We start from the raw sequence: 16,576 nt of genomic DNA, 5'->3' as shown, positions 1-16,576 counted from the left end.
ACCCCTGGCCAGGGCAAGGCCTGTGGTGGGTACTCACCATTAGGACTCTGCTCTGGAGGAATCTGAGCCTCAGAAAGGAAGTGGTCCCAGAGGAGCCTCTGTTCTAGGGGACAATCACAGACTGTATACATCTTGAATCTGAATGCTTCCCTATGTCTCCACTACCACCTACCTCACCCAAGTCACCATTGTCATCCGCATGATATTATTGCCATAGCTCTCAAAGATCTTCCCTTTATTTCTTGCCCCTTTAAGCACATAAGCTAATCCTGTTTCTTCTCTCTTTAGAACCATGCAAAGGCTCTCCACTTTGGTCAGAGTAAAAGGCCAAGTTGATACCTGAGCCTACAAGGCCGTCCGAGAGCTGGACTCTTGCCAGAGTGTCTGACTTCACCTACTTGGCTCAAGTCTCCTTTTTATTCTTTGAAACCTACCAGGCACAGCTCACTGTGGAATGCACACAGAGTGGCCCCCCTACCAGAAGCAGTTTCAGTTCTGACTGCCCCATGACTTCCTTGCCCCTCTCCTTCGAGCCTGTGCTCAGCTCTGCCTTCTTGGTGTGCCCTTCCTTGATCTCACCTTTGAAAACTGTAAGGCCTATTGTAACCCCTTCCTGGCAACCCAGACACCAGATCCTTCCTACTCTGTTCCAACATTTCTTCCTCATAACATTTAACCACCTTATATCACATCATGTCATTAGGTAACTAGTTTTATCATCTGTTTTCCTTCACCAGAATGGAAACTTATCAAAAGCACAGATTTGTTTTGGATTATTTTCTTCAGTGCTGTACCAGTTGTATAGAACAATGTCTGGCATAGGCCATGTCCTCAATAATTATATGTTAAAACCCTCAAGTAAATGTTTTTATTCTTTTTTTGCAAAATTCTATAATAAAAATTCAAACCTATAGACTAGATGAAAGAATTGAGGCTCCTGGCCAGGGTGATAGCTAGGCGGTCTAAACACCTGCCTGGCAAGTGCAAGGACCTGCGTTAAATCCCCAGTACTGCATGCTGTGCCAGCCCAGGAACCCTGGGCATACCATGCTGGCCACTGAAACTGGGTGTGGTGACACAAACCTGTAATCCCCGTGCTGGGGAGCCTGAGACAGGAGAAACACTATGAGTCCGAGATGTGTAGTGAGACCCTATACTAAATAAATAAAATATTCTTTTTAAATTAAAAAAAAAAGAATCAGAGTTCCTATCAGAGCAGAGATGGCAGAATGCACACTTCAATACACACGATGATTGGGGCTACAGCAACTTCGGTGGTGACAAGGGTTCCGTGGCAGTGCTGTGGCCATGGTTCCTGTAGAGCCCTCCTGCACAGCCTATGTAGGAAACCTCCCTTTTAATGCAATTCAGGGTGACATAGATGCTATCTTTAAGGATCTCAGCATAAAGAGCACACAGCTAGTCAGAAATAAAGACACAGTCAAGCTTAAAGGATTCTGCTGTGTAGAGTTTGATGAGGTGGACTCCCTACAGGAAGCCCTGACCTATGACAGTGCACTGTTGGGTGATCTGGCGCCTCAAGTGGACATTGCAAAAGGCAGAAAACGAGACAAAGGTGGCCTTAGATTCAGGAAAAGCACATCAAATGACAGGTTACAGGGATGACTTTCCAAGAGGCCAAGGAGACAGTCAGTTACCCAGGGCACTGGCGAGCAGGCCCTCCCATGGGGAGTTGCTCCAGAGATGGCCCCCCGCTGTGCAGCACAGAAACCATGGCTCCAGTCCAAACCTTGAACAGTGGCAACACCCCCCAATCAAGGAGCCAACCCCACCCCACCATCTTCCGGGGATCCAGGTCCAGAGAGGAAGTTGTGAACAAGGAGCAGGAATGAGCACATGATGGGAATGCAGGGTGGGGAGTTAGAGAGGGACTGCTCCAACAGCTTGGACGGGCTGCCCCGCAGACATCATTTCTGCACCAAACATTGTCCTCCGTCCTTACAGTGGAAACACCAAGCTTGTGCATGCATGTCAGCTGTTGACAAGTGGCTTTTCAGTACGTCCTTGGCTTTGCCATACCTAGCTAGTGCCTGTTTTGTGCTTTTTATTTTTATTTTTCTCTGTCTTTGTTTCCTCTGTCCATCGTCCCTGTAGTCCCTATGTCTTTCCAGCACATGGTGTCTGGAGGAGGTATGAGGCCTGCCATGTGGAAGGCGCAGGCTCAGGTGCCACTTGCTTTGGTTCTTCTCCTTTGCCATCTCTTTATTTTCCACATGGGCCAGACTTGATTTTTCTCAGTGCCTCTCTTCTGACCTGCATGCTGAGTTCTGTGTCGCTGTTATTTCCAGGAAAGAGCAGAAGTTGCCGGCAAGTTGGTCAGCTGTGACCAATAAGCAGCATTGGATGAACCTTGTATTGAAAATAAGGGAAAAGTCCTGTTGATCCTTAGGGCCTCCTTCCATCCTGCATCCTCCCTGCATCCTGCTCCCAGGGTGTCCTGTCTCCATCAGCCCTCCCCAGGGCTGGGCAGGCAAAGCAACTGTGAGGCCTGGGAAGAGTGACAAGTGTGTTGGTGGTGTTCCTCTCTTGCTAGCCAAGGGCTCTGTGTGTTCAGGCAGTTTGCTGGGCTCTCCAGAGACCATGTCCAGATAGTTCCTCTCTGGAGGCTTCAGGCACTCCCTGTGCTGACTGTCATGGCTGGCCAGTGGCTTGTGTTACCTCCACAGGCTCAGGTGCTGTGGGAACTAGGCAGCGGTGGTACTAGGCTGGACTGACACAGTGATGCAGACCTTCTCCACATCCCTGTTGTCTGTTGGGTGTCTTCCCATTGGGTCTGTTCCTGCAAACGCAGTTTACTGAGAGTGCTTCTCACTGCCCAGTGAGCCCATAGTAGAAATGGCCTTGAAACTGGTACTTTATTTCCTGTGGTGAATTGGAAGTTTTCCTATGCCAAGCTGTGCAGACCCTCGCTGACTGCTAAGGATAATAGACATTCCAGCTGGCCTCCTCATGTCCGGGACCTGCTTGCTCTCACATGGACTGCTTTTTCACCTAGGAGGAACATGTTGGGCAGCAACTTCTGAGCTCAGAGGCTTCGTGTGAGTGGGTGCAAAGTCCTATAGTGCCTGAGTTGCCATCTGTCCCAGTGGGAGCTGCTAGAGCCCCGGAGAGGGGAGACACAGCAGGATCACTGGAAGGCCAAGGGCAGCAGTGTGGCTTATTGGCCTGGGGTTCCCCGTGCGTGATCATCCTTGGCCTCTCTGACTTGTGTCTGTTGCAAAACCACAGCAACTTACAGAACTCATGTTTATCCCCTCTGCTTAGCATCTTCTCTGCTTCTGAGATAAGAACCATTCGTGTAGCACCAACACCTAACTTAAGAAAGACATGCATTATGTGGCTGTGACAAACCTGATGCTTTGAGATGAGCTCATCCTCAATGCAGACAGATCAAGAACAAAACAAATCCACCCACATCACTGGGGATCTAGCTGGCTTCCAGATGTGAGGGTGGAATTCCAAGCTCTCAACACATTCAGCTGTATGACAGAAAGTAAATGTATAGATATGGCATTTTTGAATGAGCTTTTAAGTAAAAGAAAAACCTTACTAAAAAAAAGAAACCTTACAAAAAATTGGTACAGTGAACCACTTATCATACAGATAATATTTTGCTGTATTTGACTTGTCACCTACCTATCCATCAATACATCCATCTATTCATCAATACATTTGTATGCATTTCAGGGTAAATTGTAGACATCAATACTCTTTTCCCCTAAATACTTCATCATTAAATGAGAGTGTAATATTTACCTGTCAGAAAAAATTGACATCAGTGAAAAGCACAAGTCTTAAGTGTAAATTCACTGAAATTTGACAAGTGAGTTTTTACCTGTGTAATTCAAAGTCCTATTAAGATCGAGAATGTAACTATCACTCTCAAGCTTCCATCAAGACCTTCCTAGTCAATCCTCTAGCAGACACAAACACTATTGTTATTTTTCCGCTATGGTTTGGGCAGTGTAGAATCTCAAGCACACAGAATAATACAATATACGCTAAAATTTGTCAATACTTTCTATAAAGAAAATGTGTTCAGGCAGTATCTACAGTGAACTACTGCAAACAACCAGCTGACATCACAGAGATACTGTGACATCTCCTCACTGTGAATAATGTTTCCTAGACTGATCAAAAGGCTGGAGGTCTGGGCAGTGGCCCCCTCTCTTCAGCCCTCCAGTCACTGAGATATCACAGAAACAAAAGCGGAGATGCAGGCCCCATGCGCTATCTGAACCCTTGGTTGCTTCCTGTCTTTCACTCCTTCACTCCAGACTGACCTTGGAGGCCTCTCGAGAGCCCCACTCTCACCCACTTCCTTCCTTCTCTGAGGCTTCATCCAGGTGTGCAAGGGAATGTCACAATCTCAGCACAGGCTGACTTCAAGTACAGAAAGGCAGGCAGTTGGAAAGAAATGCCAAAGCAGAGGCGGCATTGCTGTTGCAATTCTGTGGAGGGTGTGACGGGTTGCGGGTAGAGACTGGGCAGCTGCTGGAGAAAAAAAGCATGAAAGCAGCAAACATCCACAGTCCCTGAGTAGTCAGGACCGGCCAGCCGAGCAGCACACACCCAGAGAGGCTAGAAGCCTGGAATTATGTTCTTGCTCTCCAGAAAGGACCTCAAGACCGTGTTGGAGGTCTTTGCTGTTTTCCAGTGGGCACTCAGTGCTCTTCTTATCAGTGAGTCTTTGGGCTTTGGCAAAGGGTGACCAAACCATTCTGGCTGGCTTGGGACTGCAGGATTTCAGCGCTGAAAGTGTGGTTGTCCCAGGCAAACTGGAACAATTGGTCACCCTGGCCTGTGGTCTGCCCCAGCTGGGCATGGTACGTGTGAGTGCTGGGAGTGAGCATGTGAGCACGTGCATGTTCGTATTCAAAGGGGGTGCATGTGTGTGTGTGTGTGTGTGTGTGTGTGTGTGTGCGTGTGGCAGGCAGGTATAGTCAGACTGCAGTGCAGAGGGCAAGTTTGGGATGATGAGGAGCAGTTCCACTGAGGCTGGCCTAGAAGGGTTTGACTCCAACCACAGGGATTCAAGCAAACCATCAGCAGAAGAGATGACCTGGTGGTGCAAGAGACTCTGGAAATCTGTGAGCCAGGGGAATTGAACCCTGCCTCCCTGGCCCTGACACTTGTACCATAAGCTTTGTGAAAGCGACTTATTAGCTGGTTATTGTATTCTGGATGCTCAAGCAAGCCACCACTGGGCGGAGGGGGGGGGGAACTACAAAACAATCGTGCCTGTCCAGTGCTTTGGGTGGGTGCTGGCTGAGTCAAGGCAAGGAGTAAAGGGAGTTCGGAAGCTACCTGGGAATTGAGACTGGAGGCAGGCCCTCTGCACATGGAGCAGGCTTAGAAGCATGCCAGCAAAGAGGGAGGGTGGCTATTCTTTACCTCGGCTCACCAGGAATGGGAGCTTTGGGTGGGTACCAGTACCCTCTAGTTCTGAAAAGAACAGTATTAATTAACCTAGGAATGATGGCAAAACTGGAAGAGACCACGAAGACCTTTGTACCATGTATTTTCACATCTATTATTTCCTTTAGCTTATGCCAGTCTTCCGGGCTAGAAGCTATTCTGTGCATAATAATCCACACTATTGGCTACACACACTGATGATAGCTAACACTCACTAGAATTAGCTCCATTATTTCTTCCCTTTGTTCATGCCAGGTGCTGTTCTAAACACCTTATTATGGCTAACAATCTGCATTGTATGGATAAGGGAGCAGAAGTCCATGGAATACTTGGACTTCTAAGTGGTCTTTCCAAGATTACAGGGCTAGGATGGAGGAGCTGGGCTGTGAGTGTCGCTCACAAGAGCATGAGACCAGCCTGTGAGCTTTTTTCTCATCCCTTGTACTTGCCTCCTCACTACTGGTTGGGAGGCTGGATGTGGAAACCAGAATAAGAGGGAGCCAGGCCTTTTGGATGTGTCAGAGGTCCTGAATGCAAGCTGGAAACGACTGGCTCAGAATGGTGTCCCACTGAAGGCAGGGGACCCAGCTGGTCCTGTGTTCTCCTCCCTGCGATGTGACCCAGGTAAGCATGCTCCTAAGAAAAGCTGAGCTCCTTATTTGGCTGGAGGGACAGCCATCCTCATTATCATTCTTGCAGTTGCTGGGTCTCAAATTGGAGGTGAATTTTCCAGGAAGAAAACTGAGGAAGAGCAGTTTCTCTGTCTGGGCTGTAGCTTCTTCCACTTAGTTAACAAGATTCTTTAGTATTAGTTCCAGGGTTCTTAGAAATTGGAGCCAATAGCCTTGTGCTGCCTGTACGTGCTGCTCTGATGCAGAAGCTTAAGGATGCTGGATTCTGTTCCACAGGTTGCATAACCCTCATCTGAAACGCTTAGAACCAGAGTGCTGCAGATTTCAAAATAGGTAGAAGGTAGGAGTATCTACACAGACATTATGAGATGTCTTGCAGGTGGGACCCAAGTCTAAAAGCGAAATTCATTTATGTTTCATATACACCTTGTACACACACTCTGGAGATAATTTTATACAATACTAGAGGGCTGGCCAAGTAGCTCAGCGGATTAAAGCGCCTGTAAGCAGGAGCAGGGGCTGGGGATTCGATCCCCGGGCCTGCTGTGCCAGCCCCGCTCCCGGGGTGCGCTGAGATGTCAACTGAGACTGGATGTGGTGGCGTGCGCCTGTAATCCCAGCTCTTGGGAGGCTGTAAACAGGCAGATCACTATGAGTCTGATCTAGTAGTGAGACCCTGAACACCCAGAAGACCCTTCACTAATATACAAATATATATATATATATATATATATATATATATATATTGCAAGAAATACATATATATGTATGTATTTCTTGTGCACCTTTATTTTGATTGTGATTATCTCATGAAGTCAGGTGTGGAATTTTCTACTTGTGGTGTCATGTCAGGGCCCTAAAAATTTTTTTCCCATAATTTTATTGAGAAACAAATAGCAATGAGACAGTTTCAAACCAAATTGGTAGGACAGTTTCAATAATTAACACATTGCATATATTCTTCCCAGTGGTTAATTGCTGTACAAGATGCGGACATGATATCCTATTTACAAACACCATTAGAGCAAATCGCTCTATTCATTAAGAGAATGTAACTATATATCTATCCTAACCACTTTGAATACACAGATACAAAATGGACATTCATCTGTATCCCCTTTTTTTGTTAAGTTCCATCATTTAAATATGATAGGTGTGTAAACTCAGCAAAATATTCTAAAAGAGTCCAGTAGTCCATAATATTGGGTCTTCCACTTGACTGGCAATGTCAGAAATTGTTGACCTGAGTCCCCTAGAGCTCAACATAACACCATAGGGCCCTAAAAATCTTTAGGATTTAGGAATAGTTTGGATTTTGGATTTTTAGAATGAGATGCCCAAACTAGTGCTCTCTCTCTCTCTCTCTCTCTCTCTCTCTCTCTCTCTCAATCAATCAATTCAGGATATTATGCAAGGTAGGTGGGCTGGAGCTCTACAACTGAGCCACATCATTAACCTTGTATTGTCTTTTTCGAGCTTTTGTACTTTCCCAGTTTTGGCACGTTACCACCCTTTCCTCTTCCCATCACTGCAGCAGTGTTCCCACATGACAGCAGCGTCCCCAAAGCCTAAGGTCTGACACTGCATCAGGAGCAAATGTTCATTTTTTTGAAGGGTACTATGGGCCAGGCCCCATGGAGGCCTGCATTTCTCCTCCTCAATCCAATTCCCAGTCTCACTCCTTAGTGATAACAACTGTTAATGTTTTCGTTCTTGCACATGTATCCAGGAGTGACGCAGATTTGACACAGATGCACACACGTGTATGCATACACGTATATTCATGGATATGTTACACTGCCTATCCACAGGGCAGTATAATATGGGGTTGAAAATGCAGTCTCTGATCCCAGACTGCCTCTGTGCAAGTCTGCGCAGCTTCTAGCAAATTATTTATGTTTTCTGAGTCTTGTTTCCCTCCATTGTAAATGGGTGTATTCAGGGCGCATTAGCCAGAATAGTCTAGGTGTACTGTGGTAATACGTTAACCTTGAACTTTAAGTGGCTTAAGTCAGCAAATGTTGATTTTCCATGCTCCAAGTCCACAACAGGTTGGTGGCATCTCTGCTCTCAGTGGACGATAGCTGCTTAGGCTGATGAAAGCACCAGCAAGTTGTGACACTGAAAACTGTAGTTGCAGGACCTGGCAATGCATGGGAAGGAAAGCAAGAACTGGAAGTGATAAAAATGAGTCAAATCCTTATTTCGAACTTTCTTAGTTTTAAATGATGTTGAATCTTTTTGTATGTTCATCTGCAATTACTTTTTTTTTTTCATTAACTGCCCAATTTTGACCTTTCTCCATTTTTCTATTGAATTTGAGCTGTCTGATGAAAGACAAAGAAGGGTGAAGAAGAGGTAGGCATTGCAGGTAAACAGTGGGCAGCACAGGACAGGGCCAGGAGGGGGAGAGCCTTGGCTTGGCAGGGGCTACTTGTGCTTGTGTGACATGGGCAATGAAGGGCACAGAACTGGCGGTTCACACATACATGAATCAAAGATGGAAGAAAATAAAGAAGAGGGCAGGGGAAAGACTGCAGCAAGTGTTCAAAACCATGGGAAGGAGTTTAAACTTTTCCCTGAGGACCATGTGAAGATAGGATGGGGCCTGCCCCAAGGTAATGGCAGCAGATTCTCATTTCTGAGAGCTTGCTATAGCTCTCTCCAGCAGAATTATTATAGGAAGACAAGAATGGAGTGGCAATGCTACACGGGAGTTAGAGACAGTGATGATTTAGGGCAATAGTGATGGGGATGAAAAGAAGATGGTTCAAGAGACTGGAGGAGGGCTGTGGAGATAGCTCAGAGGTATAACTGCCTGCATGGCAAGTGCAAGGATCTGGGTTCAATCCCTGGTACTGCATGTTTTGCCAGCCCCAGAAGCTGAGCGGGCCATGTTGGCCACTGAAGCCAGGCGTGCTGGCGCATGCCTATAATCCCAGCACTGGTGAGGCTGAGACAGGAGGATCACTATGAGTCTGAGCTGCGTAGCAAGACCTTGTACCAAATAAATGAAAGATTAACTAAAAGAGAGATTTGAGGAGAAATAATATGACTTGATGATCAGATGTCAGTGAGAAAAAGAGAGAGCAAGACCGAGGGTTCAGCTGGGTATGGTTGCGCATTCCTGTAGCCTCAGCATTCTGGAGGCTGAGCCAGGAGGATCACCACTGGTTCAAGGCCACCCTGGACTATGTACCAAGACCCTGTCTCAGAACCAAAACCAAACAAACAACAAAGAGGGAGGGTTCTGGTCCCAGGTGAGCTGGTGGAGGCAGGGACAGAGAACATTGAGAAGGAGACAGGCTGAAAGGGTCCTGAGCACAGAGAAGGAACTGGACCAGGGGACCACTTTCATTTTTTCATTTCTGGGGATCAAATCAGGGCCTTTGTTTGCAGTACATCCCCAGCCATTGTTTATTTTGAGACAGTCTTGGCAAGTTGCCAGGCTAGGCTCTACTTGTGATCCTCCTACCTCAGCACTAGGCACTACTACCATGTTTAGACCAGAGGCTTGGGTTTTTTTTTTCTTTTTCTTTTTTTTTTTTTTTTTGAGACAGAGACTTGCTGTGCAGTTCAGGCGGGATTTAAACTTGTTGTGATCCTCCTGCCTCAGCCTCCTGAGTGCTGGGATTATAGGCCTGCATCACCATGTCAATTTTCTTCTATTTTGAGGGAGAGATTCTTTACTAGGGCCTGGCTTTGGGGTGTACTGAGAGGGAATATGGGGTGTGAAGAAGACCTCTAGTCCCTGGTGGCGTATGTGAGTTCCAGGGCTATTGCCTTGCTTCCCAGCTGACTTTGGGCAGGTGGGGCAAATGGCTCTTTGATCCTCTCTAACTGTCCAATATAGAAGTGGAACTGTATTCATTTGGACACTAATGACCTTGAGGAAATGCCATCAAAATAAGGCTGTAAATAAGATAGGGCAGATACTGGTATTTTAATTCTCACTTTTCAGATGAGGAACTGAAGGCTAGCGATGTCTTTGATCACACGCAAGTTGCAGATACAGAACGCATCCCCTGGCAGGGGATGCCACATAGGACCAAACTCATGAGATCTCATAAGGCTAGGCTTGAGCCTAGGGAAGTGGGAGGGGCCCTCTGGACCAGATTCGCGCCTCTCTTTAATCCTTACTTAGTATTATTATTAAGATTCTGTGACTGCTTGCCCTTGCTCTGCCTTTAGTCTCAGAGGCAGTCAATCATTCTGAATTTTGTTAGTTCTTTTTGTCTGATGTAAACTTCCATATTTCTAAAGTTTATGATTTGTCATTTCTAAGTATTACTATTTTTTGATGCAACAATTTTAGATACTGTCCATTGACTTTCTGTACTGAAGATGAAAATTTGGCTCTACAAAGTATTGATACAGCTTTCGCTACCCTCTCCTTCCAAATTAGTTACAGCACAGATTTTGGTTAATTGCTTGACTGTGACCAGGAAATGATATTCACATCAGAGCTGTTTCGTGGACCAGGGTTCAATTGCCTTTATTGTGACCCTGTTGTTAGTAGCAGACTCATTTTTAAATTTCTTTTACTATTACTGCATGTCCATTATCACTAATTTATCCCAGGCTCTCCACAGTCAAATTAATCTTCCAAGTGTCCAAACATATGAGGAATCTCCCAGCTCCCTAACTCTTATTTCTGTGAGGACATTGCAGCCGGAACCCAGCAGCTTCCTGATACAGCCTGAATTCCTACAAATCTGTCACTTCCAAAGCACTTGAGAAAACTTGGTGTGGAATTTAGAAATGTGCTTCCACTCAGAGATATGCAAGTGTGTGGCTGGCCCTTGTACATCCCCAGGCATGAGCGTGGCCCTAAATTCTTTTGTCCTGGGGGCCTTGTGTTTTTTCCCAGCCTTGCTTTTGTTTAGTTTTCTCCTTTATTGTTTCCCCTTTTTCCTGTACCCTATGCCTTCCTTCCTTTTTTTTTTTTTTTTTTTTTTGGTTTATGCCTCATTTATTTATTTGTTGTTGTGGTACTGGGGATTGAACACAGGGCCTTCCCACTCAGCTACGTGCCCAGTCCCTTTTAGTTTTTATTTTGCAACAGATGCCCAGACTTATGATCCTCCTGCCTCAGCCTCCCTGAGTGGTGGGATTAGAGGTGGGCACCGCTGCACCAAGTTTATCACCTCATCTCAGTGAAACACATTCTCCAGTAGTTTCCTGGAAAGGGAGATGGGAGACCAACTATCTGAGACCAGGTATTTCTGAGATTGTTGGTATTCTACTTTCATAATTGATTAAAAGTTAACTTTCTATAGAATAGTGTCACTGTGTGTATAGTAGCTCCTCACATTACGATGGGGTCCTGTCCTGATAATCCCAGCATAAATTGAAAATATAAATGGAAAGTTTATGAATACATCTAACCTACAGAACATCACAATTTAGCAATACGGTACACTGCATAGTATTATTTGCTTATCCTCAAGATGGAAATCGCTCAACTCTCCTACCTAGCATGTGGGAGAGGATGGTGCTGTGGATCGCTAGCCCGGGAAAAGATCCCAATGAAGTATCTGCAGTATGAGGCCTACTGAACACACATCACTTTTGCACCATCATAAAGTTGCAGCACCATAGGCAAAACTATCATAAGTTAAGGACCATCTGTATTTGAATCTAGAATCTCTTTGGTTCAGTTGTTTCAGAGAATAATCATCCCACTGCCCAGTTGTTTAAGGCAGGAGTGGGAACCTGTATCTCTAATTCTGTGGCAGAAATTCAACTAATCCTTTGGACTTGGGGGCCTACGCCTTGTCCTTGCTTTTTCTGAGACCTGCTTTCTGCACATTCCGAGTCTTTTCATGATTTTCCAGCACAAGCAGGCATGCTTCTTGTAGACAGGTATTGTTACAGGCAGATTTCAAGTTTTTTTGTTCTAAGTCAGTTACTTCTTTTCTTTAGAGCATGTGAATATTTTGCTATCTCACATCCACTGATGGCACTGTGTTCTTTTTCCTAATGGATATGTATTTTGATTTTGTTTCCATTTTTATTTTTGAGACAAGGTCATTGTATAGTGCATGCTGACCTTTAACTCATGGTGATCCTCCTGCCTCGGCCTCCCAAGTGCGATTGCTGGGATTACAGGTGTGAACCACAATGCCTGATGACAGATCTGTATTTTAAGGAACATTTTTTTAGTGATAGTTTTCATGGAGCTCTAGCAAGAAGTCAAGAGAAAAACTTGTGATCAATCTGGTATGTTCAATTAGAAGTTGTTTTTGCCTTCTCTAACCTTTTTTTTTTTGTTCCCTTTCCTCTCCTTTGGATTCTGAGAGTCTACAGGGCATTCAGGATCTCACTACTAGATGGGACTCCTAGTGATCTGCCTGTTTACAGCTTCCCAAGAGCTGGGATTACAGGCGTGCACCACCACGCCCAGTCTCAATCGCAGTCTCAGCACGCCCTGGGGACAGGGCCAGCACAACGGGGATGGAATCCCCTGCCCCTGCACCTGCTTGCAGGTGCTTTAACCTGCTGAGCTATTTGGCTGGCCCTTGTAACCTTTATTTTGACCCAGTTTCCCACACAATTTTATGCACAGGTGCCTTAAAAAGAGTGCAGTCATAATTTCAAGTGAACTCTAGTCCCTATGACTCATCTCCATTAACTCTTTCTCAGTACTCTAATCTGGAGCTTTCTATTTTCCTGGAGCTTAATGCAACCCACTATCTTATTCTAGTTCCATTTGTTTTCCTGTTTTTTGCTTGCCTTCTTTGCACTCCCAACCACATTGCAGGTGGGTTTTTGCTTTCTGTTGTGTCTCCTTCGATGACTTTCAGAGAAGATGCAGAGAGAATGTGAGTTGGAAGAAAGCTGTCTGAAGCCCCTTGAACTCTGGTGGCCACCAGTGGCTCCCTGCCATTAAGCACCCTACATTCATTCAGAGCTTAGCAAGTTGCTAGGGCAGGTCCTGAGGGCAGGGGGCTTAGGGTGAGAAGCTGAGTTTGACAGGAAAACACCTTGCCTGCTAGACCTAAGTCTAGGTTCCAAGGAAAGAGAGGAGAGGGAGGCTGGGATGTGGGCATATGGACTGTGTGCCGGGGTGGGGGAGAGCAAGCAGTGAGCAATCTTGGCTCAGCATGCGTGACCATGGGATGGCAGAACTCGGGAGAGAGGGTCAGTGTGAGGGGTTGTTCACAATCCATTCATTCTGGGGTGGGATCCCTCCAGTAACGATGGTGATCCTTGTCAACCTCTACCTACTGGTGTTCACATCATACTGGCTTATCACTGTGCTCATTTTCATCTGGCTGGCTTTTGACTGGAAGACCCCTGAACGAGGTAAGGGCCCAACTGGGCTGGGTTGCCTGTGCCACCTGCTCTTCCCTTTCCTCTCCTTTGGATTCTGAGAGGCTCTGGCCAGTTCCCAGGCAGCCTTTCAGCCTCTCCCCCTGGGCTAGAGAAGCTGAGGTGTTGGAAAGGCCACCCAATCTGAAGTGGAGTGGGCTAGGGGAGGGGCATCGAATGAACCAGAAGCTTAGCCTGTTGTAAGCTGGCCTGGACCTGCCCAACGTGGTCATCACTTAAGAGGTCAGGGAAGTGCAAGGGGTGAGAGGACCCTATGGCAGGCCCAGAAGGCATGGCACAGGACACGGGGGCTGAACATGGCTTGTTTGCATTGTGCTGCTTACAGGCGGCCGCCGATTCAACTGCGTGAGGCGATGGAAACTGTGGAGACACTACTGCAATTACTTCCCTATCAAGGTGAGCAGCTCTGAGCTCCAGCTGGCTACCTGCTCAGCTGCAATTCTAGTGCTAGCAGTTGGGTCCTGGAGGCCTCTGAGGGTGCCCCCAGCCCATGGGAGTTGGACATTGCCCAACCAGCATCCCTTTCCCTTCCAGATCTCTGACCTAAAGAGCAGGTCTCTTTCCTGGCTATCGCACTCCCTGACTGCACTTTCCTCTACAGCTCCTGAAGACTCATGATATTTCCCCCAGCCACAACTACATCCTCGCTTGCCACCCCCATGGGCTCATGTCTCATGCATGGTTTGGCAATTTTGCCACTGAAGCCACAGGCTTCTCCAAGATCTTTCCTGGCATCACCTCCTATACACTCACACTAGGAGCCTTTTTCTGGGTACCTTTCTTGAGAGACTACATAATGTCTACCGGTAAGTTGGCTCAAAGTTGGGGGAATGGGTAAGAGCAAGGCCAACTCTGATCCCCTCTGGCTGCCTTTGGCTCACCTCCCTGACAAGGGGCTCCTTGCTGTCCTCTTCCTTTGAAGACGGACAGATGAAGGGAAGAACATTAGGATGCTTGGGAAGCGGCCAATGACCTCTCAGCTTTTTCTACCCCCCAGGGGTCTGCTCTGTGAGCCAGTCCTCCATGGACTTTCTGCTTACTCAGAATGGCAAAGGGAACATGCTCATTGTGGTGGTCGGTGGTCTGGCTGAGTGCAGATACAGCCTGCCGGGGTCTTCCAGCTTGGTCTTGAAAAACAGATGCGGCTTTGTGCGCATGGCCCTTCGTCATGGGTAAGGACAACTCTGGTCAAAAGGGTGGTGGAGGATCCAAAAGCCCAGTGGTGAATGAAGGAGAAGCTTTGAAGAAATAGTATCCAAATGAGGAGGAGGAGGAAGAGGAAGTATATGATCCATTACTGTGAACTATAGCCATCATAACCATATACAATTGTTATTTGTTGATTTAAAATAAATGAGAGCTGGAGGAAAGCCACCTCTGGGTTGGAGCAGAAGCAGGGCTAGGTCCTAGAGGCATTTCTGCTCATGAAGACAGCATTCAAGGCCAAGCCTTGTTGTCCTCCATCTCCAACCCGGGCCAGTTCCTCTACACATGGGGGTTGGCTACCACCCTAGCTCAAGAGGAGGCCAGATGAAACACGGTGGGAAAGGGGAAGGAAGCCGTGTGATGTGGCCCTTGGGTCTTATCATACCACGACTCATGCCTGAGGGGTTCCAGAAGTGCCCCAGGCTTGCTTCCTTCAGGTTGCTACTGTTTTGTCCCCACAGGTAGCCTGGGCTAAGCCAAAGAAACCCCCAACCCCAGGCTGGACCTAGAGTCAGCTGACCCAGAGCCCACTGGTGGTCAACATGTCTGCCAGTCAACAGGGTCCTTGTCTTTCTGGGCATTAAAGGACATGCTTTCCCTCCACAGGGTGGCTCTGATCCCTGCCTATGCCTTTGGGGAGACAGATCTATACGATCAGCACATTTTCCCTCCGGGGAGCTTTGTAAGCTGCTTCCAAAAGTGGTTCCAGAGCCTAGTGCACATCTACCCTTGTGCTTTCTATGGGCGTGGCTTCACCAAGAACTCCTGGGGCTTTCTGCCCTATGCACAGTCTATAACCACCGTTGGTGAGTGGGCACTTCTGTGGGCACCCTTGGTCTGGGATCCAGGATGTGGTTCAGGCTGATCCTTAGCTCTGGCTGTGCGCCGAGGCAGGGAAGCTGGCCAAAATGAGAGATGGGTTGGAGAGAGCGTGGGCTTGAGGCCTGGAGCCCACTAGCAGCAGTGAGCTACTCTGATATTTTCCCCTTTGCCTTCTCTGTGTTCCCTGGCAGTTGGGGAGCCTCTACCAATGCCCAAGATTGAGAACCCAAGCCAGGAAGATGTGGCTAAATACCACACACTCTACATTGATGCCCTGCGTAAATTGTTTGATGACCATAAGACCAAGTTTGGCATCTCAGAGACCCAGGAGCTGGAAATACTTTGACATCCCCAGCAGCCTCATAACCTTGCTGGGAGGTGCAGCACTGGTGGACACAGGACAAATTCCACTTGGGCTCCCACTCCTAATACGACCGGTCTTCATCATGGGGAGAAGCTGGCCAGCTGGTTGGTGTTGTACCCATTTTTTTCCATTTCTGTCCCTCTCTTAGCTCTTTGCCTTTTCCTTGGGGAAGTGGCCCCAAGAGGCCCTAAGGTAGAAGGGTCCTGGCTCCCTCACGGGAGCAACCAGCATTGAAGAAACCAAAGCACAAAATAAAATGCCCGTCTGATACTGAGTATGCCCCAACGAGTCTGCTTGGGGGGCTGTAGGGACACATATCTTCCTTTCTCTACCCCCCAAACATCTCCATTTTATAGCAAGGAGATGCCTGCAGGATAAGACGCCTCAAGAACTGGGCTGAGTTCAAGCTCCACGAACTTCAAGTCATGACTCTGAAGGTAGTCAGTCACTTGAGCCTCAGTTTTCTTATCTGTCAAAGGGGACTAATAATCCCTCTCTTGCTTACCTCAAAGATCAAATGATATTGGATTTCATAAACCACGGAGCTACTCAAAATTCGTTTTCTTTTTGCAGTACCGGGGATTGAACTTGGGACCTTCAGCTTGCCAGGCAGGTGTTCATGCTGCTGAGCTATCTCCCCGGCCACAGAATTCTCTTCTGACCATTCCACTCATTTCCTATCCCTGAGCAAACAATGCCATAAGTCTCATGGCATTTCAGTTTTTCAAAGGAATTACACAGCATAGGATCTTGTGTTGAGAATTTAATCATGCCCCTT

General features: G+C 47.0%; 1 protein-coding gene and 1 pseudogene across 1 annotated transcript; both read left to right on the top strand.

The window, feature by feature from the left end:
* The first annotated feature begins 809 nt into the window (after nucleotides 1-809).
* On the top strand, nucleotides 810-1,853 carry LOC101573692 (annotated as a pseudogene).
* A 2,765-nt stretch (nucleotides 1,854-4,618) lies between these two features.
* On the top strand, nucleotides 4,619-15,780 carry Awat2 (acyl-CoA wax alcohol acyltransferase 2). Its single transcript, XM_004644531.1, has 7 exons — nucleotides 4,619-4,703; nucleotides 13,269-13,379; nucleotides 13,732-13,802; nucleotides 14,008-14,212; nucleotides 14,404-14,578; nucleotides 15,219-15,418; nucleotides 15,626-15,780. The coding sequence occupies exons 1-7, from the start codon at nucleotides 4,619-4,621 to the stop codon at nucleotides 15,778-15,780; spliced, it is 1,002 nt and encodes a 333-aa protein (XP_004644588.1).
* Nucleotides 15,781-16,576: the final 796 nt, after the last annotated feature.

This window comes from Octodon degus, unplaced genomic scaffold (genome assembly GCF_000260255.1).
Source record: "Octodon degus isolate 3935 unplaced genomic scaffold, OctDeg1.0 scaffold00201, whole genome shotgun sequence".
Classification (NCBI taxonomy): Eukaryota; Metazoa; Chordata; class Mammalia; order Rodentia; family Octodontidae; genus Octodon; species Octodon degus.
Note: the sequence above shows the minus strand (reverse complement) of the source record. Positions and strands in the feature narration are given on the sequence as shown.

What these genes read in the sequence shown, in the direction of transcription:
- Awat2 (XM_004644531.1), top strand. Translation starts at nt 4,619, where the DNA reads ATGTTCTTGCTCTCCAGAAAGGACCTCAAGACCGTGTTGGAGGTCTTT. An exon ending in CTGGAAGACCCCTGAACGAG is followed by an intron (nt 13,380 to 13,731) that starts GTAAGGGCCCAA and finishes TGCTGCTTACAG; the next exon opens with GCGGCCGCCGATTCAACTGC. An exon ending in ACAGTCTATAACCACCGTTG is followed by an intron (nt 15,419 to 15,625) that starts GTGAGTGGGCAC and finishes GTTCCCTGGCAG; the next exon opens with TTGGGGAGCCTCTACCAATG.